The sequence below is a fragment of the Culex quinquefasciatus genome, chromosome 2 (genome assembly GCF_015732765.1).
Source record: "Culex quinquefasciatus strain JHB chromosome 2, VPISU_Cqui_1.0_pri_paternal, whole genome shotgun sequence".
Classification (NCBI taxonomy): domain Eukaryota; kingdom Metazoa; phylum Arthropoda; class Insecta; order Diptera; family Culicidae; genus Culex; species Culex quinquefasciatus.
In genome coordinates, this window is record NC_051862.1 from 215,385,685 (window position 1) to 215,412,784 (window position 27,100).

Consider the following 27,100-nt stretch of genomic DNA (forward strand, 5'->3'; position numbering starts at 1 on the left):
AGACATTTATCGTCAATTTAGTTTCATTTGATTTTCATTTAGTTTTCACTAAATTTTTATTAAATTTTCAATAATTTTTCATTAAATTATCAATAAATTTACCTTAAATTTTCATTGAAATTTCCTTGAATTTTCCTTAAATTTTCCTTCAATTTTCATCACATTTTCCTTAATTTTTTCTAAAATTTTCCTTAATTTTTCCAAAAATTGAATTTTCAATAATTTTCATTGAACCTTCATTAAATTTTCAATAAATTTTCATAAAATTTTTATAAAATTTTCAATAAATTTTCCTCAAATTTTTCTTAGATTTTCCTTAAATTTTCCTTTAATTTCCCTTTAATTTTCATTAAATTTTTAATAAATTTTCACTGAATTTTCATTAAATTTTCATTGAGTTTTCATTGAGTTTTCATTGAATTTTCATTGAATTTTCATTGAATTTTCATTGAATTTTCATTGAATTTTCCTTGAATTTTCATTGAATTTTCATTGAATTTTCATTGAATTTTCATTGAATTTTCATTGAATTTTCATTGAATTTTCATTGAATTTTCATTTAATTTTCATTTAATTTTCATTTAATTTTCATTTAATTTTTATTTAATTTTCATTAAATTTTCATTTAATTTTAATTTAATTTTCATTTAATTTTCATTTAATTTTCATTTAATTTTCATTTAATTTTCATTTAATTTTCATTTAGTTTACATTTAATTTTCATTTAATTTTCATTCAATTTTCATTGAATTTTCATTTAATTTTCATTGAATTTTTATTTAATTTTTTATTTAATTTTCATTTATTTTTTATTTAGTTTTTATTCAATTTTCATTTAATTTTCATTTAATTTTCATTTAATTTTCATTTAATTTTCATTGAATTTTCATTCAATTTTCATTTTATTTTCATTAAATTTTTCAATTAATTTTTCATTTAATTTTTCATTTAATTTTCATTAAATTTTCATTTATTTTAATTTTCATAAAAAAAGAAACTATTTGGGAGGTTACCAAACAAGATTCAATAACAAGTCCTGTTATAATATCTGATTTTGTTGTTTGAAATTCATGACCATCGGTGATAAGAAGAAAAAATAATAGCATCTATAACTATGGGAAAATTTTGAACAATGCCAACGGCCTCATTTGGCCATAAAATGTGGTTTTTAATCTTAAACTTTTATGAAATTTTAAAAATTGATAGTTAATTTATTCACAATTAAATTATTGTTGTTATACCTCCAAGGAAACCAATAATATCTTTTAAAATATCTAGGTATTATTAACCCGATTTGTTGATATTTTTTTTTATTTCGATAAACATGGCTTGATCTATTAGAAATTTTTGACCAATTTTGTAATGGACATTAACTTGGCCATAAAGTATGATTTTACCAAACTTTTATAAAAATTTTAAAGTGTAAAGGTTTTTTTAATTAGTGGTATAAAACCCCACCGAGCAATTAAAAAAAATGTTCCAAAATTTTCTAAGTGTTCATAATCTATATTATTATTATTATTTAGTTTTTTATGGCAAACTATTGCAAAAATGTGTGTTTGAAACTAAAACTTTCATAAAACTCTTAAAATGGTAAAATTTATTTCTATTTTTTTATCCTTATTATTGAAGTACTTTCCAAGGAAATCAGTAATTTCTCAGATTTTGTTTTAAATTTCCATAGCAAAACACACTATTATTTTTTTTTATTGCTAAAACTTAAGGAAAATTCGATTCCATTGTTTACTGAATTGATGATTGTAATAATTGTTGATAACAGCATCAATTATTTTTCGAACACATCTCAGTTATTATTTTGTGTTAGTATAACAGCTGATCTGCGTGTTCCAATAACAAGAACTTGAACTCCCATCTTCCAATAAAACCATGGACTAAATGAAATCATGTTGTTTGCTATTCTTTTCTTCATGAAGTGGAACCAACTAAAGTTACATTTTATTAAGTAACCAAAAATTGGATTTCTAAGATCAGTAAACACCCTGACCACATTTAATTCCTCTCACACGTGTAGTTTCGGCCTCTCATCTCATCAGACAGCCCAAAATTAACCCAATTTCTTCGCTTTACGACCTATTCTCCCTTCAGCTTCTCTCCGGTGCAGCCCTCACCAGCTTCAGCTTCTCGAGCGACGTCCTAAACGGCAATTACTGCAAACGACTGTTGGGATTTGCCGTCATCTTCCTGGTGCTGCTCTCGAACGGACTAATTGGTGCGTGCTTGACGGCGCTGATAAAATTCAGGTAATATTTAACCACGGTCACCGGCCGTCTAAAGTGTGCTAACAAATGTGTCCTCAAACAGCACCGGCCACGAGTACGAGGCGGTTCCGATGTTGGCCATCCTCGAGAACAAAGACTTCCACAAGGCGATTCCGGCGGTCGCTTGTCTGTTGGTGTTGACCTGTTCCGGTGCCCTGTTGGAGCTGTTCCCCGAGATGTACAACCAGATCGTGCAGCTGACCACGTCCGATTGGAAGATACTCGCGAAACAGATTGGCTACGAGAACCGGGACAGTGGGAGTCCGATTTTGGCGGTTTTTACTGGGGGTAGTTTGTGTGCCATGTTGGCGTTTGCGTGTCCGTTGCAGAATTTGGTGTATATTTTGGCCGCTAGTAATCTGCTGGCAACGTTCCTGAGGGCGTTCTACTTGTTGTATATTCCATTCCGGCCGCAATACATGGAGCAGCAGAGTGAGTAATGTTCTTAGGACTTACTTTGAATAAAAAAAAAATAGTTTAGTTTTAGATTCACTTCTTTTTCCTTCATTTTGTTTTAGTGCTTCCTTTTCAGAAAAATGCAATTTTATGTATAATATTGACAAGAAAAATGTTTTAAAATGTATGGTCGACCTTTTTAATAACAAAAAGATTAACTAAAGCAAGTAACTAGAATTAGGTCTACAACAATTTTATAACATAACAAATATAATAGTTTACAAATACATTATTAAAGTGATTTAGAACTTGTTGACTGATAAAAAAATAGATAATTCTTTAAGTTAAAAACGTAAACAATTCAATTGTTTATTTTAAATGTTATACTTTATAGTGTTAATAACATGTTTCTGTATTTTTTTAATTGGTCTTTTAAAACAAGATTTCATTCCGTTGCAAATTTTAATATCAATTTATTAATTAAATTAATTTCTAGATACCGTCATCCAGGGCGAATCGGGACACATGGGGCGAATTGGGAAAGCAGTTTTAGCAATGTTGCAGCCTAATATTTTCGTTTTTTGAAGTGAAGTGGGGTTCGGTAAGACCAGATTCAGAGCAAAAACGTGCTGTCTCTATTCAGACTGTAGTCCCGATTCGCCCCAGTGATGATACATACATTTGGCTTCATCCATAAAGTACGTCACGCTTAAATCAGCCAAAATTTACCCCCCTCCCCCCCTTTGTCACGCTTTTCCTATACTTATAACACGCAATGTCACACTTGCTCAGACCCCCCCCCTCCCCCTCTAGAGCGTGACATACTTTATGGATGACGCCTTTCTAGAGTTTCCTATTAGCTATTGAGTTTCTTATGTCTATAGGACTAATTCAAAAAAAACACTAGATTTATTGCACACATTTTGTAAATTTTTTATTGATTCAATTAGAAATCATTTTTGTGAAATTTACACTTTAAACTTATCCCATTCAAATGTTGATTATAAAATTTCGTAATATTTTGTATTAAAAAGAGCAAAACTAAACAGTATTCAAAAGAGCAAAACTTAACATTCACAAAAGTCATTTAATTGCAAATTTGATCTTGTTTGTTATTTAACATTTTTCCAACAACTTTTTTTCCAAAGTAACTTTTTCAAAAAAGCATGTTTAAGTGCCCTAAAACATATACAAAAAATAAAAATTCAATTTTTGGGAACTCATATTTAAGAAAAAAAAATTTAAATAAAAAATAATATGGATTTTTTCCGAGTACCCATTTATTCTGTAGAGATTTAATCTTAAACTACAACTTTGCCGAAGACATCAAATGGATCAGAAAACCTCATCTCAAGATACAACTTTTCGTATATTTACATGCTCATTATGTGTGACTAGCCCTCAAAATTGTATGGTGCGTTGTATGGAGAAAAAGTTGATAATGCAAAATGGCTTATTTTAACATTGGGAATGCATGGACAATGTTTCATTCGGATCAAAAACTACAAAATTAAAAATCTTAAAATTAAAAATTCTTATTTATTTCCAGAAACAACTGAGCAATTCTCTACGAATTCGGTCTTTTTTCTTCAATTTTAATTTTTGTATTTTTTAATCCGACTGAAACTTTTTTGGTGCCTTCGGTATGCCCAAAGAAGCCATTTTGCATCATTAGTTTGTCCATATAATTTTCCATACAAATTTGGCAGCTGTCCGTACAAAAATGATGTATGAAAATTCAAAAATCTATATCTATTGAAGGAATTTTTTGATCGATTTGGTGTCTTCGGCAAAATTGTAGGTATGGATACGGACTACACTGGAAAAAAATAATACACGGTAAAAAAATTTGGTGATTTTTTTATTTAACTTTTTATCACTAAAACTTGATTTGCAAAAAAAACACAATTTTTTATTTTTTATTTTTCGATATGTTTTAGAGGACATAAAATACCAACTTTTCAGAAATTTCCAGGTTGTGCAAAAAATCATTGACCGAGTTAAAAAAAATTTATCAATACTGATTTTTTCAAAAAATCGAAATTTTGGTCGCAAAAATTTTTCAACTTCATTTTTCGATGTAAAATCAAATTTGCAATCAAAAAATACTTCACTGGAATTTTGATAAAGTGCACCGTTTTCAAGTTAAATCCATATTTAGGTGACTTTTTTGAAAATAGTTTAAGTTTTTCATTTTTTTAAATAAGTGCACATAATTGTCCACTTTTGGCAAAAATATTTTTGAAAAGCTGAGAAAATTCTCTATATTTTGCTTATTCGGACTTTGTTGATACGACCTTTAGTTGCTGAGATATTGCAATGCAAAGGTTTAAAAAAAGGAAAATTGATGTTTTCTAAGTCTCACCCAAACAACCCACCATTTTCTAATGTCGATATCTCAGCAACTAATGGACCAACATCAATTTTCCTGTTTTTAAACCTGCTTTTAAACCTTTTATAACAGATCGGGTTATGGATACTTAAATTTTTTTAAACATATTATTGGTTTCAAATTGATCACAAAATTCACTCAAAAGTTACAGCTGTTTAAATATTTACGTACCATTTTTGTATGGACAACAGCCAAAATTGTACGGAGACTTGTATGGGTGAATCAATGACACAAAATAGCTTCTTTGGTCATAGGGAAGGCCCCCACAAAGTTTGAGCCAAATCAAAAATATAAAAAATAAAAATGGTCGAAATCGGCCGATTTTGTAGAGAGTTGCTCACATTTAAAATTAATGAAAGAAAAAAATACAAGATGTAATTAAACGAAAGCAAAATGAAAACTAAAAAAAATAAATAAAAATTTAATGAAAATTGAATGAAAATTAAATGAAAATTAAATGAAAATTAAATGAAAATTAAATGAAAATTAAATGAAAATTAAATGAAAATTAAATGAAAATTAAATGAAAATTAAATGAAAATTAAATGAAAATTAAATGAAAATTAAATGAAAATTAAATGAAAATTAAATGAAAATTAAATGAAAATTAAATGAAAATTAAATGAAAATTAAATGAAAATTAAATGAAAATTAAATGAAAATTAAATGAAAATTAAATGAAAATTAAATGAAAATTAAATGAAAATTAAATGAAAATTAAATGAAAATTAAATGAAAATTAAATGAAAATTAAATGAAAATTCCATGAAAATTAAATGAAAATTAAATGAAAATTAAATGAAAATTAAATGAAAATTAAATGAAAATTAAATGAAAATTAAATGAAAATTAAATGAAAATTAAATGAAAATTAAATGAAAATTAAATGAAAATTAAATGAAAATTAAATGAAAATTAAATGAAAATTAAATGAAAATTAAATGAAAATTAAATGAAAATTAAATGAAAATTAAATGAAAATTAAATGAAAATTAAATGAAAATTAAATGAAAATTAAATGAAAATTAAATGAAAATTAAATGAAAATTAAATGAAAATTAAATAAAAATTAAATGAAAATTAAATGATAATTAAATGAAAATCAAACGAAAAATAAATAAAAAATTAAATGAAAATTAAATGAAAATTAAATGAAAATTAAATGAAAATTCAATGAAAATTCAATGAAAATTAAATAAAAATTTAATGAAAATTAAATGAAAATTAAATGAAAATTAAATGAAAATTAAATGAAAATTAAATGAAAATTAAATGAAAATTAAATGAAAATTAAATGAAAATTAAATGAAAATAAAATGAAAATTAAACGAAAATTAAATGAAAATTAAATGAAAATTAAATGAAAATTAAATGAAAATTAAATGAAAATTAAATGAAAATTAAATGAAAATTAAATGAAAATTAAATGAAAATTAAATGAAAATTAAATGAAAATTAAATGAAAATTAAATGAAAATTAAATGAAAATTAAATGAAAATTAAATGAAAATTAAATGAAAATTAAATGAAAATTAAATGAAAATTAAATGAAAATTAAATGAAAATAAAATGAAAATTAAATGAAAATTAAATGAAAATTAAATGAAAATTAAATGAAAATTCAATGAAAATTCAATGAAAATTAAATAAAAATTTAATGAAAATTAAATGAAAATTAAATGAAAATTAAATGAAAATTAAATGAAAATTAAATGAAAATTAAATGAAAATTAAATGAAAATTAAATGAAAATTAAATGAAAATAAAATGAAAATTAAACGAAAATTAAATGAAAATTAAATGAAAATTAAATGAAAATTAAATGAAAATTAAATGAAAATTAAATGAAAATTAAATGAAAATTAAATGAAAATTAAATGAAAATTAAATGAAAATTAAATGAAAATTAAATGAAAATTGAATGAAAATTAAATGAAAATTAAATGAAAATTAAATGAAAATTAAATGAAAATTAAATGAAAATTAAATGAAAATTAAATGAAAATTAAATGAAAATTAAATAAAAATTAAATGAAAATTAAATGATAATTAAATGAAAATCAAACGAAAAATAAATAAAAAATTAAATGAAAATTATTGCGCAATTCTCACTAACTTGGACTTCGCACTAAATTATTGCTATCGATCGCACTATTGCGACTTGTCAAGCTGGCTTGGGAAATTTTAATTTTCTCAAAAAATGATCAAAGCGATCCGATGTTGCTCACCTGTCAATCGCAATTTTAAAGTGCGAATGTCCAGTTTGGTGGAAACTGCGACTGGAAATGTAAATAAACAACTGCTGGTTGCCTAGTTTTTTGGAAATTTTGTTGTCAAAAGTGCGAGAGAAAAGTGCGGGCCAAATCCAAGTTACAGTGCAAGGATCAATAAATGAAATTTAAATGAAAATTAAATGAAAATTAAATGAAAATTTAATGGAAATTAAATAAATAATTAATGAAAATTTTATGGAAATTTAATAAATAATTAATGAAAATTTATTGAAAATTTAATAGAAATTTAATGAAAATTTAATGAAAATTTAATGAAAATTTAATGAAAATTCAATGAAAATTTAATGAAAATTTAATGAAAATTCAATGAGAATTGAATGAAAATTTAATGAAAATTCAATAAAAATTTTATGAAAATTTAATGAAAATTTAGTGAAAATTTAATGAAAATTTAGTGAAAATTTAATGAAAATTTAATGAAAATTTAATAAAAATTTAATGAAAATGGACCATTAGTTGCTGAGATATCAACATTGAAAAATTGTGGGCTGTTTGTGTGAGACTTAGAAAACATCAATTTTCCTTTTTTTAAACCTTTGCATTGCAATATCTCAGCAACTAAAGGTCGTATCAACAAAGTCCGAATAAGCAAAATATAGAGAATTTTCTCAGCTTTTCAAAAATATTTTTGTCAAAAGTGGGCAAACATGTACACTAATTTAAAAAAATGAAAAACTTTAACTATTTTCAAAAAAGTCACCTAAATATGGATTTAACTTGAAAACGGTGCACTTTATCAAAATTTCAGTAAAATACTTTTTGATTGCAAATTTGATTTTACATCGAAAAATGAAGTTGAAAAATGGATGCTGTGTCTCAGATTCCAGCCATGATCGATTCAGCCAGTTCTGAGATAATCATGTGGATAAAAATCATTCCTACACACATCCCCTCAGACATTTGCTCAGAAAATGATTCTGAGTCGATGTATATACGTAAAAGTATATCTAGGAGGTGTATTAAAGAAGTCCAATTTTTAGAAATTTTATAGCCTTTCCTCAGTGAGAAAGGCAAAAATCCATTTTATGGATTTTTATAAAACTTGATAGATTTTTCACAATTACATTTTTTATTAAATCTGATCAATTTTTTTCATGTCTTGAAAATATAGTTATTTGGCTCACTATATACAAACCTTGTCATTAAAAATTACAATGTTCAAAATTTTAATTTTTTTCCCAGAATTTTTATAACCTTTTCAATAAATTTTTAACGTAACCATTTTTGCTGATTTATTTCTTTTATAAATAAATATTGTTAAATTAAATAATAAAAAAATCTATAGTTGAAAAACTCAATATTTCCTAATACATTTTCCAGACGACTCCTCCCTGGCCTACAGCCGGCTCAACACTTCCGCCAAACCACCGGCCAAGCCACCATCCTCCTCCAGCAACGGCAATGGCAGCGCCAGCAGCACTTCCCACAAATCCAAGAAATCCGTCTGGTTCTTCCGTAAACCCTCGTCGGGCTCCGTCCTGGCCGGAGGTCGCTCCAGCAAAACCCCAAACGGAGGCCCCCACGACCAGGAACACGAACGCGAATGGCTTCTGCTCGGGGAACCTCCCTCCCCGAAGGCCCCGGACAGTCCGCCGTGCGTCGAGTCGACCATCCTGTCGGACCAGGTGTCGGACATTGAGTGCATTGCGGCGTCGTTGGCCAAGCCGGAAAACACCGACAGTGACGAGGCGGAGGAGGACGAGGACAGTTCCACGGACATCGATGCCATCGTGGACGAGTACCGGCAGAAGGTGAAAGTGTCCGCGGCAGGTCCGCTGGATAGTAGCACGTTACGGCTTCCGACGACCACCAGCTGGAGGTTTACGGTGATCTTGATTGGGTTGATTACGGTGGGGAGTGTGATGACCGCGTGCGGGTTGATGGTTTGGGAGACCAACACGGTTGTGGTGGGAATTAATGGTAAGGAAATAAAAACAAATGTTTTTTAAACACTAATTTTCAATTTCCTCTTTCAAAAGTGGTCTTTATTCCGTCCGCCATTTTGATGCTGTTTCCGAGGTACGACCAGACGACCTCGACCACGCCCGCGGTGCTCACCTGTGTGATTACGCTTCTTGGGGCGACTGTGCTGTTTGCCGCTTCCTTCGTGCTGTCATGGCCTGCTCTGGCGCTGTGGTTCATGGCGGGTGAGTAGATGAATAATAGCTAGAACAGTGATTAAAAAGGTCCAACAAGCAAAATTTCCATTTTTAAGCTTTTTGGGTACTTTTGGAACCGCTTTAAGTCAGTGGTACTAAAAAAACCCAAAAAGTTAAAAAAAAGTTTAAAAGACCTTTAAAAAATACTCTAGAAATAGTAATTATGTTCCTTCAAACATAAAGATTTACAGCAAATTTACAAAAAAAAACTCAGTGTGACCCCTCAATAAAACTTCATGTTTATATTAATTTGGACAAAAAATAGGTACAAGGAACAAACAATTTCCGATTTTTTTATTTAACTTTTTAACACTAAGAGTTGAATTCCCAAAATAAGAATTTTAAAATTTTCTAATATGTTTTATATGGGTAATTCTCCGCCAACTCACACAGCAGTTGCCCCGACCCCTCTTCGATTTGCGTGAAACTTTGTCCTAAGGGGTAACTTTTGTCCCTGATCACGAATCTGAGGTCCATTTTTTGATATCTCGTGACGGAGGGGCGGTACGACCCCTTCCATTTTTGAACATGCGAAAAAAGAGGTGTTTTTCAATAATTTGCAGCTTGAAACGGTGATGAGATAGAAATTTGGTGTCAAAGGGACTTTTATGTAAAATTATACGCCCGATTTGATGGCGTACTCAGACTTCCGAAAAAACGTATTTTTCATCGAAAAAAACACTTAAAAAGTTTTAAAAATTCTCCCATTTTCCATTGTAAAAATTTTGGAACATGTCATTTTATGGGAAATTTAATGTACTTTTCGAATCTACATTGACCCAGAAGGGTCATTTTTTCATTTAGAACAAAATTTTTCATTTTTAAATTTCGTGTTTTTTCTAACTTTGCAGGGTTATTTTTTAGAATGTAACAATGTTCTACAAAGTTGTAGAACAGACAATTACAAAAATTTTGATGTATAAACATAAGGGGTTTGCTTATCAACATCACGAGTTATCGCGATTTTACGAAAAAAAAGTTTTGAAAAAGTTGGTCGTCATCGATCATGGGCGTTCATGGTCACCCGCGACAGACACACGCAGAAAAATAAGGCGTATTTGAATCAACAAAACGTTTTGTTGATTCGAAAATCAAGATTTTTGTTGAATCAAAGCTAAACGTCAGAGCAACTTTTTCAAAACAACAAAAGATTTTTGTGGAATTGAGAAAATCAAGATTTTTTTCAACGCAAAATCGGCGTTGATTATATTCAACAAAAATTTTGTTGAATCAAACCTCGTACAGGCTGATTCTACAAAATATTTTTCTGCGTGCACGGACGACGAAACAAAGAGAAACGCCAAAATTAACTTTTTCAAAAAAAAATTTCGTAAAATCGCGATAACTCTTGATGTTTTTAAGCAAACCCCTTATGTCTATATATCAAAAATTTTGTAATTGTCTGCTCTACAACTTTGTAGAACATTGTTACACTCTAAAAAATAACCCTGCAAAGTTAGAAAAAACACGAAATTTTAAAATGAAAAATTTTGTTCTAAATGAAAAAATGACCCTCCTGGGTCAATGTAGATTCGAAAAGTACATTAAATTTCCCATAAAATGACATGTTCCAAATTTTTTTACAGTCAAGTAACGGAAAATGGGAGAATTTTTAAAACTTTTTTAGTGTTTTTTTCGATGAAAAATACTTTTTTTAGAATTCTGAGTACGCCATCAAATCGGGGGTATAATTTTACATAAAAGTCCCTTTGACACCAAATTTCTATCTCATCACCGTTTCAGGCTGCAAATTATTGAAAAACACCTCTTTTTTCGCATGTTCAAAAATGGAAGGGGTCGTACCGCCCCTCCGTCACGAGATATCAAAAAACGGACCTCGGATTCGTGATCAGGGACAAAAGTTACCCCTTAGGACAAAGTTTCACGCAAATCGAAGAGGGGTCGGGGCAACTTTTCCCGATTTCGTGTAAGTTGGTAGAGAATTACCCATATGTTTAAGGTTACCAAAAAAACATCTTTTAAGCCATTGAGTGAGCGTGTGTCAAATCAATTGAAATTAATTAAATTTCCCCGATGTTCAAAAAATGCAAAAAAAAATGTATCTCCTAAACCAGATTTTGCATCATTATGTACGGCTCAAAAGATGCCTTTTTAAGTACCCTTGAACATATCCAAAAAAAATCGAGAGTTAAAAATACATATTTTGGGAATTCAACTTTTAGTAATAAAAATTTAAATAAAAAGTTGTAACTTATATGGAAGAACTAATGATGCAAAATCATCCAAATAAAAAAATTTAAAGTTAAAAATCGCAGCTGAAAAAATAACTTTTTGTTACGTTAAGCATTTCATCAACATTTCGATGCCTCTGTGCTCTCTCATGCTAATTAGATTGGAAAACCAGCAAACTTATAGCACAGAGGCATCGAATTGAGCAATTCTCTGCGAAGTCGGCCGATTTCGTCCATTTTATATTTTTTGTATTTTTTTTATTTGGCTCAAACTTTGACTGTTCATACAAAAATGGTATGTAAATATTTTCAAGACATTTTCTGATCGATTCCATTCTTTGGGCAAAGTTGTAGGTATTGATGAGGATATTGATTGAGAAATAATAAGTGCATGGAAAAATTGAGATTTTGTAATTTTTTTTTTTTAATTTAATTTCATGACCATCTTTAAATCACGTGGACACTTTTATCACTTATATCTAGGGTTAGTGAATTTTCACGATTTCGCGGACAGCTTGAAATTCATGAAATTTGGTTATTTCCGTGAAATCCTGTGAAATTTAACTATTTTCCTAAATCGATGCATCGCGATGCTTACATTAAAAAAAACATCAGAAAGGCTGTAAATTATATTAGTTGACAAAATTTATCCTTAATTACTTGATATAGTAAGTAAGAATAAAGAATAGATAAATAGGAGATAAAAATGAGCATTTAGAGACCGCATGGATTGTATTTCATCGAAAACTAACCAAATTTTCAAAAAATTCTATCAAAACAATTTTCAACATTGAAAATGGGACCATTATTAGTTTTTTTTCTTCTACCAATTTAATTTGAAGGTACAATTACAAAAGGAATGATAAGTTCTAAGCTTTGTTTATAAAAACTGGGTTTTAAGAATAATAAAGATTTTTCCAGAGTCTCGTGAAATAAACGAAACTAGATGATTTTGTTAAATAGTCTCCGTGGAAATTATAAATTTAAAGCATTAATTTTTAATTCAATTTTAAAGATTTTGTCATAGAATACATTTTGCATCTTGTTTATTTAAGAGATAGAGTACTCGTTTTGCAGAGCTAATGATAAGGCCGTTGTAAATATTTTTTGAAGTTTATGTCGCTAGACTCTGAGCAATTATGAAATAAATTAAATGAAATGAAATAAAATTATGAGCCGTGGTTTCAACATTTTTATGAAAAAAGGGTTTGAAAATGCATTATATTGCCCATGTTTGCATAAATGTCCCATATGCAAAAACAGTAAGCTGAGAAAAACGCATTTGATGTTTGTCCCATACATAAGGCTACGTGTTAAGTTTTCGCGAAAAAACTGGATTTCCACCTGATTTCTTGAACAAAGTACTGGATGTTAAAGGCTCTTTTGAAATAGCACACAATTTTGAACCAAACTGCATCAATAACTCGAATTCGATGAAAATGCATATGGGACATTTATGCAATCAGGGGCAGTATTAGATGTGGGCAATCCGCTCTTTTTAAGGAGCCGCTCATTTTCGTTCGCTCACTAAAAAGAGCTGCTCTTTTGAACGACTCTTTCGCTCTTTTTGAAAATTTTGATAAAAAGGTTATTTTTAGTAATTGTGTGATTTTGCGAACTCTTTTCTAAATTCTGATTTAATCGATGAAGTCTATAAGGGACCATCCATAAACCACGTGGACACTTTTTTGGGAATCTGTTACCCCCCCCCCCCCTTCGTGGACAATTGTCCATACAAAAAAAAATCTTATCTGTATGGGTCGTGGACAATCGCCATACCCCCCTCCCCTAAAGTGTCCACGTGGTTTATGGATGGCCCCTAAACACTGAAGACAGAAAAAAAAAGTTGAATTTTGGAATGTTGAAAATTTGGTAGGTTTAATATTACCTCTTTTTTGAGTAATATTACATAAAAAATGTGTAAAAATGTGAACCTGATGAATATTCATCAAAAACTGATGAAAATTCATCATTTTCTGGGGTAAAATTAATCATTTTTTGTCACAAAATCTGTCAAAATCTGTGTTTTCTGATGAATATTACCATTTTTTTTGTTGTGAATTTAAATCAGGCAAGAGAATTTTTTTCCATTATCTCTCAGCTTTTTAGTAGATTTTTGGTAATATTTTACAAGCTATGCAATTTTAAATTCTAAAATTTGTATTCGGATAATACTTTAATGTACGATCAGTTATATAAAGAAAAAGCTTTTTCATTTTGTTTAGAAAATCATTTACTTTTGGAATTTCAAAGAAAAGTAGGAAGCTGAGAATAAGTTTGAAAACTTCAAAGTGGTGTTTGGCAGCAATATTTTGGGATTAAATTTAAAAATAAATTGTGGGATTGAGAATTGCATTTTCAATTTTAAAAACAAAGGAGAATGGGCAAATTTGTATGGGAGCTGGTCCAAGGATGTACACGAACGGGACCAACTTTTTTCGAAAGATCTCGCCGAGACATGAAAAAAAGTCTTCTGGACCAACTCTCTTAACCCCGGGGTTCAAAAGTTACAAGCTGTTGAAGTTTGAGCATTTTGGGTAAAAATGTACGAAAAATCGAATTTTTGCTATTTCTAAAATCATTCATAAAATCTCTGTTTCATTATGGATTTCGATTTTCTTGACTTCATTCGATGCGTATCAGCAAAAACTATGAGCTCTGATATGTCTTAGCATGATTGAAACATGATTTCTCTTGTTTTTATCCGTTTGAACTGTTTGTGCAAGAGGCATCCCATAGAAACAAGTCGAAACTTCAAGGTTTTGAAACCGGATCCGACCCAGACTGCTTCAGTGAGTATGAAAGGCTTCAGTGCAATGTTGTAACAACTTATTGGGATGGTCTAATCATCCGAGAACTCCTTGGAGTTAAGACCGGTGAGTATACCGTCGTAACAAGCAAGATGTCGGCGGTTTTTGACCACGGATCATACCCGCATAGCTTCAGACAGTATGGTAGACTGCTTTGTTAATGTGTTCGGATGTCTCTGGTCATCCTAGGACTCCCTGGAGTTTAGATATTTGGGTCACTGTAACAAGAAAAAGGTCGATGATTTTTAACCGCGCATCATAACCGCAAAGATTCAGTGTGTATGACAGACTGTATTGCTGTTATGTTGGGATGTTTTGGACCATTCCAGGGAGTCCTAGGATGACCAGAGACATCCGAACACGTTAACAAAGCAGTCTACCATACTGACTGAAGCTATGCCGGTATGTTCCGGGGTCAAAAACCGTCGACCTCCTGCTTGTTACGGCTGTTGCTCCACAGATCATAACTCCAGGGAGTCCTTGGATGACCCAGGACATCCTAACATATTAGCAAAGTAGTCTACCACACTCACTGAAGCTATGCGGGTATGTTCCGTTGTCAAAACCGGTCGACATTTTGCTTGTTACGGTAGTAGACCCACAGATCTTAACTCCAGGGAGTCCTAGGAGAACCCAAGACACTCCAACACATCAGCATAGTAGTCTACCATACTCACTGAAGCCATGTGAGTATGATCCGTGGTCAAAACCGCCGACATCATGCTTGTTACGACGGTAGATTCACCGGTCTTAACTCCAAGGAGTTCTCGGATGACTCAGACCATCCCAATAAGTTGTTACAACATTGCACTGAAGCCTTCCATACTCACTGAAGCAGTCTGGGTCGGATCCGGTTTCAAAACCTTGAAGTTTCGACTTTTTTCTATGGGATGTCTCTTGCACAAACGGTTCAAACGGATAAAAACAAGAGAAATCATGTTTCAATCATGCTAAGACATATCAGAACTCATAGTTTTTGCTGATACGCGTCGAATGAAGTCAAGAAAATCGAAATCCATAATGAAACAGAGATTTTATGAATGATTTTAGAAATAGCAAAAATTCGATTTTTCGTACATTTTACCCAAAATGCTCAAACTTCAACAGCTTGTAACTTTTGAACCCCGGGGTTTAGAGAGTTGGTCCAGATGACTTTTTTTCATGTCTCGGCGAGATCTTTCGAAAAAAGTTGGTCCCGTTCGTGTACATCCTTGGACCAAATTTGCCCATTCTCCTTTGTGATGCATTTTCGAAATTCGATAAATTATATTTATAACAAGTTTAAAAATCATTTAATCTTGGAACGGTTCTTTCAAAAGACCAGAATTTAAAAAAGAACCGCGGTTCTTTTTTTGTGAGCCATAGTTCGTTCGCTCTTTTTAGTGAACCGGCTCTTTGAGCGGCTCGCTCTTTTTTTGCCCACCTCTAGGCAAAAAAATTTTTTGCCGTGCTGTACATTGGATTTTCATAAAAATTCAAAACATTTTTAAACAAGACCGAACATGCTAAATATAACTATAAATGCTGAAAATGCATTTTAGATTGTTTTCAGTTGATTAGACTTCTATTTTCTTGGAATTTTGAAGTTTTTTTTAGAAATATTTTTTTTTTGCTCAATGAATTTTTAGACTAATTTTGAAGGGGGGCGACATAAACTTTGACAAATATTTGCAAGGCCTAAATGTGTTTTACACATTTCACTCTAAATGTTCGCTTTAGTTCTATTTGGCAGACAAAAACACGTTAAGAACATACCTTTTACGAACGTAACTAAAAAGACAAAAAAAATAGAAATGATTGGTGAAATTGGCGAAGAACATTTATAGCTGATTAAAAAATATTATTAATTAAGTTATTAAGAGTACTTTGTGTAATTTTTACATAAGATTTTCAAGGTTATTTTAAAAAATTTCACTTTCCGTGAAATTTGGTGTTTTGGAATTTTGGTCCCCGTGAAAATTGCAATATTTGAGCGTGAAAAATCACTAAGCCTTCTTATGTCCAAAAATAATGTACAGATTTTTTGATAAAGTGTGCAATAAAGCCACTTAAAGTTTTATTTTAATTGAAAAAAAAAAACACTTTTCGATTTTTAAAACATTGTCCATGATCGTCCATTCCTGAAAATATTTGTTTTGAAAAGTTCAAAAATTTCTATCAAAACTGCGTCAGAGACATTGAAAATTGTATCTCTGGTTCCTGTAATACAGCAAATGAAAGAAACAAAAAACAATAAATTTTAAGTTTTTTTAGTCTCATCGAAAAATCAATTTATTTTCTAGTAGATACTAATATTTGAGAAACTAATGGTTCTATTTTCAATGTTAAAAAATGAATCATTAAAAATATAAATGTTATAAAATAAATACGACGATCATAATTTAAAGAAGACATAAATTTCCAGGTCTCTTCCTCTTTATCCGCTGCGACACGTGGTGCTGCCTGTGCCTGGAACGGCCCACCTCGCACGCCATGCTGATCGCTTCATCTTCCGGCCCAACCAAGCGCACCATCCGGGTGCCCCGCCCACCCAAGGGTTCCATCATCTCGACCCGGATCGCCGGCCACAGCTGACACTCGGACACCTCCGAGAGTGAGTTTTTAGTGGAGGATGACGACGAGGACGAGCAGGAAACGGTGGAGGAGTGGACCGACTGATGGGTTTAGAGCTCGGGCGAGAGGATTTTTTTTCTGTCAACATTCTTGGTGGTTCGTGTCGTGACCCAAAAACCTTGAAACAATCCGATCCGAAAAAAAAACAGAATGCGTGTTTGCTCTCCCCCGAATGAAGTTTTGAAGTTTAGCTAAGTGTGATTTTACAATAAAAGAAACATTAAAATTATATTTGAAAATGTGATAAACAGCGAAAATTTGTCTCTTCAATGTCAATTTTGAGTAAAAAATAATGTTAACGACTTAAGTGCAGCCACTTTAATTGAAATTAAAAAAAAAAAACGAAACAGAAATCTAATAATTATATACGTGTAAGCAGAAAAAACCGAAGCAAGCAAGCAATCATTGCAAAAGAAGTATTATGCAAAGCAAAGTTAAACGCGGCTAAAATGATTTTAATTAGAGTACCAAATCACACAGGAATAAACCAAACAAAAAAAAAAGCAAGAAGACGAGGTAGATTCAGCGATAGCATTTTTATACCGTTTTGCAGAGACTTAGAGTGTAGGTGCAAATTTGCACACAGAATGCTATTTATCAAATTGGAAAAGATTGTTTGAAAAAAAAAATCTCACAGAAGAGCGGCCTTTCAGTAGGGTTTTATAAAACCACAAAGTTACACACAGTCACAGTCAGTGCAGAGAAAACCAAAGAAAAGTAGTGTTATTTTTTTAAAAAAGAAGCTTGCAAACTAAAACATAAATAACAAAGAAAAATCAAATGAATGTGATCGGAGCAGAGTGGGTTGAAATCGAGTCCAAAGTCTTCTCAAAGCTGAACAAAATGTTTCTGTTTTCTTCATATTTAATCTACTTGATGGTACTTTAAAAAAAAACACACATACTGTAGACAGACGTTTAAATGTTTTTCCTCGTTAAAAGCGACTTATTGCTGTCTTTTTGATCGTACCCCATCGTCATCAAACTTCACCAGAAGCGCAGTTTATCCTATTGTTTGTAACGAAACCACGACCCGTTAATGTTGATCATCACTGTACAATGTTTGGACGACAGAGTTATTTGCGGAAATGTGTGATGTTGAAAACAATAAATAAGAAGAAAAACTAACTTTTTTTGGATATGTGTTTTTATTTACTGTAGAATTTAAGAGAAATACGGTTAGAGATTGCTTTTTGTGTATCTTACCGGTAATTGTGCATAACAATAATATGGTGGAAAGAGGTTCACCTAGGGGTTCACAAATATACTAGCTTTCAATGATCACTAGCATCCATGATAATTGCTTTCTAATGCCTTTTTTGACGGTTTCAAAAAAAATTAAAAATTTTCATCAATTAATAGAATCATAACTAGAAAATCCAACTCTTTTGACAAATTTGATGGGGAAGAATAGGTCAATAGGGTCCTCAAAAATTGGTCGAAAATGTCAGAGGCAAACATTTTTTTTTTTTTTCAAAAATCTTCAAAATTTTAATGAAAATAGAAGTCAAATCAACTTAAAACAATCTAAAACGCATTTTTCTGCATTTATAATCATGTTTTCTGCTCTTGATTAGCGACAGTACGGGCACCATATAAACAATAACAAACACTGACACTACGCAAAACAGGGGGTTGCTTCAGCGCCGTACGAGGGACGCGCTCCTTCGCAACTCTTTCTATAAAATTGGTCGTAGAAGGCGTAGATTACGAGATAAAATGTTGGTGTCTTTGACAAAGTTGCTTGGATTGGCAAGCCCAACAACTTTTAGAAGACAAAAAAAATCCAAACATATTCCTGAAAAGTTAGATTTTCAAAATCACCCTAATAGTGAACCACCCTAATTTTCAACCAAACCAAAAGTTGCCCTTTCCATTTACAACAACTCTTCTGAAGACACCAAAGCTCCAAAACTTTACCATTTTTCGTAAAATCCATTTTCCACTTAATTTTGCGATCTGGACCACTGTGCAATGACCTTTTGAACGACTGCAAAGAATTTAAAATGGACTTTTGATTCAATTTTAAATAAAATAAAATGAAAAAAGTGATCAGAAATGCTTTTTAATCGTGTTCTTTACCGTTGTACATTAAAATTTACACAGGGCTTTAGTACCCAATTATCAGGAGTTATCAAGATTACTCTGAAATTACTAGATTAATCCGATTGAAAAAAAAAGATGTTCAAATTACTTTCATTAAAACCTACTTGTTTTCAAAGAACTGCTTTTATTTAAAAAGAACTGAGCATGTTAAAAATAATGCGAAAACTTATATAAATCATTTATTTTTACAAAACAAAATCTAAACCAGGCTCAACTTTAAAAGATTATAAATTCGTTATAAAGAGATTATAGACTTTTTTTCAAAACCAATTTATTTTTCATAGAACTAATCTGCCCGTGATCGCATAAATGTCCCATATGCATTTTCATCGTTTATGAGTTAATGATGCAGTTTGGTTCAAAATCGTACTTTAATCTAGAAATCAGGAGGAAATCCAGTTTTATAACGAAAACTTAACACGTAACCTTATACGTGGGACAAACTTCAAATGCGTTTTTCTCAGCTTGCTCTTTTTGCATATGGGACATTTATGCGAACATGGGCAGTAGTCATGTTTTAAAAAAGAATTACCCAATATAACTTTTTTTAGCGAATTATTTTTAAAGAACTTGCAAAAACTTCTTGAAATTATTTAAATTATACTTTAAAATAATCGAAAAAAAATCTGATTGATTGGAACAATGCAAAAACTATCAAATTATTTTTGAAGAACTGATTATGTTGAAAAGAATACGAAAACTCCCATCTGATAATTAAAAAGTAGGGGAAAGTGGGGCAACTGTAACAAGCTAAGGAAATGCTCGTTATAACCCATTAAAAACGTTAAAAAATCTGTCGGATTTTTAATAATCATCTTATACCAGGTCTTGGCTGAGACTTTGATAGCACAAGTTTTAAAAAAATCTTGTTTTTAATGTAAAAAAAATGATTTTAAAATTTTTGATTTTCCTTACGTTTTACTCAACTAGTGGGGCAAGACGAACAACCCGTTGGGGCAAGAGGAACAATGCATGAAACAGCATGTTAATTTGCTAACAATTGAACTGTTATCACTTAGATACATCAGATTAGAATGTATTTGAAACGTTTCTTAAATTTTTAGATTAAAAAATTTAATCGTTTTTACGAAAAAAGTTATTGCTTAGATGATAAATAGTAAATTTTCATGATATCACTATAATTTGCATGAATTTTTTTTTTAACAATTGTTTATCAGTTTTGAAGTACTTTTATGTATTTATTTCACAGTAAAATATGTTGTTGCAGGAATTCGTATTTTTTTTCATGCTAAAAATCCATATGGTACACTTGCCCCACCTGAACATGATTTTTTAAAGCTCTCAACAAAAATAACCAAAAGTTAAATCAAAAATCAAATTATTCGCTCTACAGCATTGCCTTGGCGTTCTCGATTACGAGATTCCTACTCGAAACTAGGTGTCCGAAGGCTTGATTGTTGAGGCAATTGCAAACCTCTTTTTACACCTAAGCTTCCATCCACCCCAGGATTCGAACTGACGACCTTTGGATTGTTAGTCCAACTGCCTACCAGCGACTCCACCGAGGCAGGACCCAGGGAGACGATTCCTACACCTGGACTGAGCTAACGACCTAACCTTTCTTTTTAGGTTAGTCCGGGGCCAACATTTACTTCCCGTCCGACGGAAGGCGTGATCAGACAAATCTCGTCTCAAAATTTGCCACCGGGACCTTCTGGGATCAAACCCAGGCCGACTGGGTGAGAGGCAACCACGCTTACCCCTACACCACGGTCCCGGCTATAAAAGTTAAATCATACTTTATAATTGGTGCAAGTCATTAGTAGGGACACTACTGATCTAGGAAAAATAGCATTTCGATAAAATGAGACTTAAAACGAACCTTAAGCCTTATTTTGTTCTTTCCAAAAATTACATGAAAACTAAGGTTTTGACAAAAACTTCATTAAATCTTATGCCCAGTGGCGTTTACGTCGTTTTGGCGGTTATTTGGTTGTAGAATAACCCTCTACAACCTAACCCCGCCTTTAGACGGGCTTCGATCTGAAAAATCGCCAAAAATCCATTTTCAACCAATTTTTAATCTTTAAAATGCATTGCAAAGAAGAACTCTTGAAATTTTAGAAAATTTTAGGGGTTGGAAGTTTTACTTGTTTTATGTGACTTTGCCAATGTTTTTAAAAATGTCATTTTTTTAGGGGTCAACTTTGGCTTGTTTTTTACTAACCTTTCCTATATTTTAAGTAAAAATAAGTATGCAGTAATTTTTGTAGTGTCCCAGACTATGCCTCTACGCATTTGTTTACAATATAAATGATAGTGGTGCCATTCTGTAGCAGAAAAAGTGAAAAACAAGTAAAAAATTGAAAAAAGTGACTGTAAAAACATGAAAAAATTAGATAGGCAAAATGTAATGATAGGAGGTGTTAGAATAGGCCAAATACTACCAAAAACAAACATTATCTAAACAAGATAAATGAAATTTAAAATACTAAAAATAAAACAAGAAAAACATAAAACAAGAGAAGTGAAGTTTACTGTAGAACAAAAGTTGCTCAAAATGACCTCCTGAACACGGGAAAAATAAAAATTTTCGAAAAAAAAATTTGGGCAGTAGAGGGATAAGCTAATTGCATAGCTAGCAACAATTCCTCATACTGGAAATAATCAAAATTGTAAAAATTACAGCCGTACGGGCGATTGTTCCTCTTGCCCCATATGGTCGTCTTGCCCCACCTTCCCCTACTAAGAGCAAGTCACGTTTGAAAGAATGCAAAAGCTACATAAATTATTTTTTTCTTTTTTTTGAGAAACCATTTCATTTTGAAAGATTTGGTCATGTTGAAAAGAATGTGAAAGCTCTCAGAAATAAACAAATAGTCTAAAAAATTAGTAAACATTTTGAAAAATGTTGAACAAATTTATTCTTTGCAATTCATTCGCCAAAAGTATTGCCTGCACTGACTTATCAAGCGAGCCAGGCCTACTGGGGTAAGTTTACCGCATGGCCGACTCGTCCAAACAAACAAATGTAAACAAAAAACTATTGATCATTGAAGCTAGTCCCAACTCTTTCCTTTCTATTCTACCAAGCGAGGGCAAATCGTTGCTCTACTTCCAATGATTTCTTATTTATTTTTTCAAGAATTTTGTTCTACCATTTATGCCGATGAAATGTCCACTACTTGCTGCGATGTTTTCGCACACACTCAAACACTACAACACGATTCGATCTAGCAGAACAAAACTCGGGGCTCCCCATGTCATATTTCCACCCCTCCTACGGGACCCTTCCGCTGCATGGTCGAGTTGTTCGATCCGGATGTGCCCGAGGGCTTGTACGGCGGTGGTTTCGGTCTCAGGTAGGAGTTGGTGAACCGTGAACTTCCCTCGCGGTAGAAGCTGTCCGATGGGCTGGAATTTTGAGGATTTTTTTACAGAAGTCTCTTTAAACTAAATTTTGATCTATACCTGGCAGAACGAATGCTCAAACTTTCATCCTTCGGAGCATCTTTGAGACTCTTCAACGTTCCGGTGGGTTGAACTGGGGCCTGCTGCGAGTATTGGACCATCTGAACCGGTTGAGCCGGCCGGTACTCGTGCCTGTAAGATTTTTTCAACCTATTAATCGAAACGGCATCTGAGCGTTTTCCCAACGAAACAAAATCTACGGCAACCGGTTTGCAGTTGCGAGAACGAAAGAAATCACCTGAAGAAATCTGTACAAATGTTAAACAGAAAATCGAAATAATATTCGGAATCGTCATCCTTCCTACAAAAGTATAAGAAACGAAATGAATTAAGGAGAAACAAAAGAGAGAAACTATCGTTAAAACATCAAATCTAAAAATTACAACAAAGAAAAAATTAAAACATCAAAAATTAACCCAAATAGTTCTTACAACTTCTCGTGCTGGAAGCACAGAATAACCGTCAAAACGGAAAGAAGCAGCGCGAAAATCATGCCCGGAATGGCGAACGAAACGGCAAACTCGTCGCTGTAGTTGCGCTCCGGAACTTCCGACTTCATCGGGGCGTCCCACTTGTCCAGGTGGGCCGTGCCGCTCAGCTCGGAACTGCTACCCTGCTGCTGCTGTTGGTGGGAATGGCCACTTGGAGAGCGGTGAGCCTCGTTTGGGTGGTGCGGCATGGCCGTGATGTCGTCGTCGGCAGCGTGCTGGAAAAGATAGAATATAAATTTGAAATTAAGGTGATCAAAATAAAGGAATGTAAACATTTAATTTGTAACAATACTCAAAACTAAATGTCCTACTTCTTGAAAAAAATAAATAAACTAAAATTCATAATTTATAATTGAAAAATTAAATAAATAAAACAGTGTATATCATACAAACCTGACAAATAAATATTTTAATAAAACAAAGAAGACGAGAAAAATATATTTGATTTAAATTAAAAATCAATTTTAAAACAACTTTGTTCTCATTTTTATGTGAAGTTCTTCAAAATTCAAAGAGCACAGCATTTTAGTTATTTCAACTTTTTCCATATGAAAAAAAAAACAAATCAAAAAATAAAAATCATCACCGCCATCTTGATTTTAAAAATTCTAAATAATTTTAGCGTAGACAACGGAAAAAAAGCTATGGAAGTGAACAAAAAACAAATAAAGTTGTTCATTATTATACAATTTTTATGAGCTATTGAAACAGGATTAAAAATATCTACACTTTTTGACATTTTCAGTAGGTTGTTCCCGGACAGACGGTAAAAACACAATTCATGCCATTCCAATAACAAATACTGTTAAAATAACAGAAAGTGTTATGGAATCTTCTTGAAAAATCAATTTATGCATAAGAGTTTAATAACAGTTTATGTTATCATAACAAAATTTGTTATTGATCTGATATTGATTGAAAGCTTTGGAATAACATTTTTTGTTATGGAAGAATACCTCCAACTGTTATTGGGATGATCTGATTAGTTGTTAAAATAACAAAAAATAATAACAAGGATTTGTTCGAAGAATAACTAAAAATGTTATAAGTCTGTTATTACTATAACAATACAATATTATTGACCTAGTATTTTCAAATATCAAGAAATGTTATTCCCAAGTTATTTCCGTCTGCTCGGGTTGTGAAAAAATATGATCAATACTTCAAAATCTGTTAAATTGTGATAAATATTATTATTTTAATAAAAAGTCAAAATTAATTGATATCAAAACATACCCCCCATGTCCCTAACATAAATATTAAACAATTATTTAAGAAATCTGCCGATTTCGACCATTTTTATTTTAGCTTTTTTTTTTTTTTTGGCTCGAACTTTTTGGGGGCCTTTCGAAAGAAGCCATTTTATGTGAATTTTGTGTGTGTGAGTAAACCAATGTCACCCATAGAGTAAATCTACGTTAGAGAGCCTATATGGAGAGGCGAAATGTTACTCTCAGGGTTCCAATCCAGCTGTCAAATCGGGGTTCCAATCGAGCAACAAGACCATGCAAGAACAAGGTCAGAATCAATTTAAAATAATTTTGGGCAGAAAAATTAGATTAACAACATTAACAAACATTGTAAAACTGTTGTTTTTATTAAAATGATAGTTTTTGTTAAGTTTGTGCTAGTTCGGTACAAGAAACGTGCCAGCACCAAAAAATACTACAAGTTTTTCAACAAGTTTTGAATGATTTTGGGTGTTTATAATTTCTCCCAGAACATTTCATTTCCCTATGTAGGTCTCTAATCTACGTGCGTATGTATTGCGTGTACGTACACAAAAATAAAGCGAGGTTAAATTTTGTCAGGCTGCAAAACCAAATGGTTTAACTTTTGAAGGAATTTTTGATCAATTTGGTGTTACAAAAACGTATTTTCCTAAAGTTCCTTTTGGGGTCCAAAACAACTCCACAAAGTTTGGGACCATTTGGTTTAGTCCTCACTTTGCGCAAAGCGATTCAATTTTCCATATAAATTTGTATGGAGAAAACCATTTATTTTATTTTGATATTTATTAAATCCACGTTTCATGCTATATTAAAACCGGATTCATATTCGGATGCTCTGGAATGTCCTCTGAAACTTTCCTGAAGCTTGCCCCTGAAAAAAGATACAGTGTGTTCAAAACTCGTCTAAAACGTGTTTTTGCTCGAAAATCACGTTTTAGACGAGTTTTGAAGACGCTATATCTTCTTTCAGGAGCAAGTTAGCACCATACTCTCTTCGATAAAGTTGTAGAGCACATTATAGAGCATCCGAATATGACTCCAGTTTTGATATAGCATGAAACGTGGATTTGATAAGTATCAAAATTAAAAAAAAGGGTTTTCCCCATACAAATTTATATGGAAAATTCAATCGCTTTGCACAAAGTGAAGACTAAACCAATCGGTCTCAAACTTTGGGGAGTTGTTTAGGGCCCCAAAAGAAACTGAAAAAGTGCTGTGCTGGAAAATCGATTTTGATATTACACCCTAATGTTACATATCTAATTCTCATCCAAGCAACCCGCCATATTCTTATGCCGATGTCTCAGCAACTAGTGGTCCGATTTTCAATGTTAAAAAATGAATCATTCGTGAAATTTTCCGATCTTTTCGAAAACAATACTTTCAAAAAAAATTGAATCAAGACTAACATTTCAAAAAGGCCAAACATTCAATACGCCTTATGAATTGTTAGTCTTGATCAAAAACAAACAAAGTTCACGCTTTATCTTTTATGAATATTAATAATATAAAAAAATATAATAAGTTCATCAAAATAATAATAAGTGTACTTTGTTTATGAAAACCAAAAAAAAATAATACAAACAATAACTTACCATCTTGAACGCGCACCAATCCAGCTTAAACCCGGAATTCTCAAACGTGGTCTGCACCGACGTCCGCTTATAATTACACGACGCAATCTTGTACAGCGGCTTGACCTCCTCCTGCAGATCCAACAACCGCGACGAAAAATCCGCCCGACTTCCCAAATGCACCACCACGCCCTCCCTCTGCTGCGGCTTCAACGGTAGCCTCGCCCCCAACTTGACCGCCGAATCCATAAAAATGATGTGCAAATCCTGCCAGCTCTCCTGCCACAAATCGTTCCGGAAGATGTTCTTCAGGTTCTCGATCCGCCCCGGGTCCATCATGTGCACCCAGTTCAGGTTGTCGATCTTCATCTGGATCACGTTCCGCGGCGGAAGTTTCCGATGGACGGCCAAAATCAGCACGATCCGCTTGGTTTCGTAGGTTTGCTTGTTCAGTGCGATGATCTCGATCGGGACCTTGCTGTCCGCGGTCCGTTCCGGCGGAGTTCCGTACAGAAACCCGGAGTGATACTCGTGGCTGTACATGTAGCGAACCCAGCCCGGTAAATCCGGATAACCCTCGAGGGAGGGGCGGTACTGGAACTGCTCCGTGAGACCTTGGAAGGTCCAGTTGAACATGCGGGGTTCAACGCGGAGAGAAAATAGCTCCGAAACGAACACATCATCCGTGAGGTAGGTCCCGGCGGATGGTTGGAGATGGCAAGCGAAGATCAACAGCACCAGGAAGGTAATCGATTTTCCCGACGACATTGTTTTGGCGGTGTTGTTGTTGGAATTTTCCTACCGAAATGGGAAAATCACTTTTCCGATCAGGAAAACTACTTTTTCTTCAACTCTTTATCACTAATTGATAAACACTAGTTTAAACAATTAATGTGTAAGCACATTTCGCCCAAATAACTCAAATCTCCCCCAAAAATAACTCTATTTTCAGCTGGAGAATTTTTCACAGGTCGGAAAATTGTTGGGAGAAAATTTTGACAGATCTCTGTATGTGAGGAAAAATCAGTGGAAAATCTCGTTCGACCTTGGCTCCCCAATGCCTCGGGAAGAACGCATGCGCACATAATCTGGGGGAAACGAGCGCGCCAAATCGAACCAAGTTGGCGTTGG

General features: G+C 32.3%; 2 protein-coding genes across 9 annotated transcripts in view; one reads left to right on the forward strand and one right to left on the reverse strand.

The window, feature by feature from the left end:
- Positions 1 to 18,258, forward strand: part of LOC119767007 (probable cationic amino acid transporter) — a 40,979-nt gene extending 22,721 nt beyond the window's left edge. For all 7 annotated transcript variants that reach the window (XM_038254153.1, XM_038254150.1, XM_038254156.1 and 4 more), the window contains 5 exons: positions 2,107 to 2,261; positions 2,323 to 2,711; positions 8,682 to 9,281; positions 9,341 to 9,508; positions 16,927 to 18,258. In XM_038254153.1, the coding sequence (XP_038110081.1) occupies positions 2,107 to 2,261; positions 2,323 to 2,711; positions 8,682 to 9,281; positions 9,341 to 9,508; positions 16,927 to 17,096 (1,482 nt within the window). In that variant the 3' untranslated portion in view covers positions 17,097 to 18,258. The remainder of the gene's footprint in view (positions 1 to 2,106; positions 2,262 to 2,322; positions 2,712 to 8,681; positions 9,282 to 9,340; positions 9,509 to 16,926) is intronic.
- Positions 18,259 to 22,093: 3,835 nt separating this feature from the next.
- Positions 22,094 to 26,997, reverse strand: LOC6036042 (epsilon-sarcoglycan). 2 transcript variants are annotated; one of them, XM_038257274.1, is made up of 5 exons: positions 25,991 to 26,997; positions 23,104 to 23,378; positions 22,911 to 22,973; positions 22,673 to 22,822; positions 22,094 to 22,615 (listed from the first exon to the last, which is right to left on the reverse strand). In XM_038257274.1, the coding sequence occupies exons 1-5, from the start codon at positions 26,735 to 26,737 to the stop codon at positions 22,465 to 22,467; spliced, it is 1,386 nt and encodes a 461-aa protein (XP_038113202.1). In that variant the 5' UTR covers positions 26,738 to 26,997; the 3' UTR covers positions 22,094 to 22,464. The 2 variants fall into 2 exon arrangements, with proteins under 2 accessions (XP_038113202.1, XP_038113203.1); XM_038257275.1 differs by lacking the exon at positions 22,911 to 22,973 and having other exon boundaries at positions 22,673 to 22,804; positions 25,991 to 26,994.
- Between the last annotated feature and the right edge of the window lie 103 nt (positions 26,998 to 27,100).

What these genes read in the sequence shown, in the direction of transcription:
- LOC6036042 (XM_038257274.1), bottom strand. Translation starts at nt 26,737, where the DNA reads ATGTCGTCGGGAAAATCGATTACCTTCCTGGTGCTGTTGATCTTCGCT. An exon ending in TGCTTCCAGCACGAGAAGTT is followed by an intron (nt 22,974 to 23,103) that starts GTAAGAACTATT and finishes ATACTTTTGTAG; the next exon opens with GAAGGATGACGATTCCGAAT. An exon ending in ATTTGTACAGATTTCTTCAG is followed by an intron (nt 22,823 to 22,910) that starts GTGATTTCTTTC and finishes TTCGATTAATAG; the next exon opens with GTTGAAAAAATCTTACAGGC.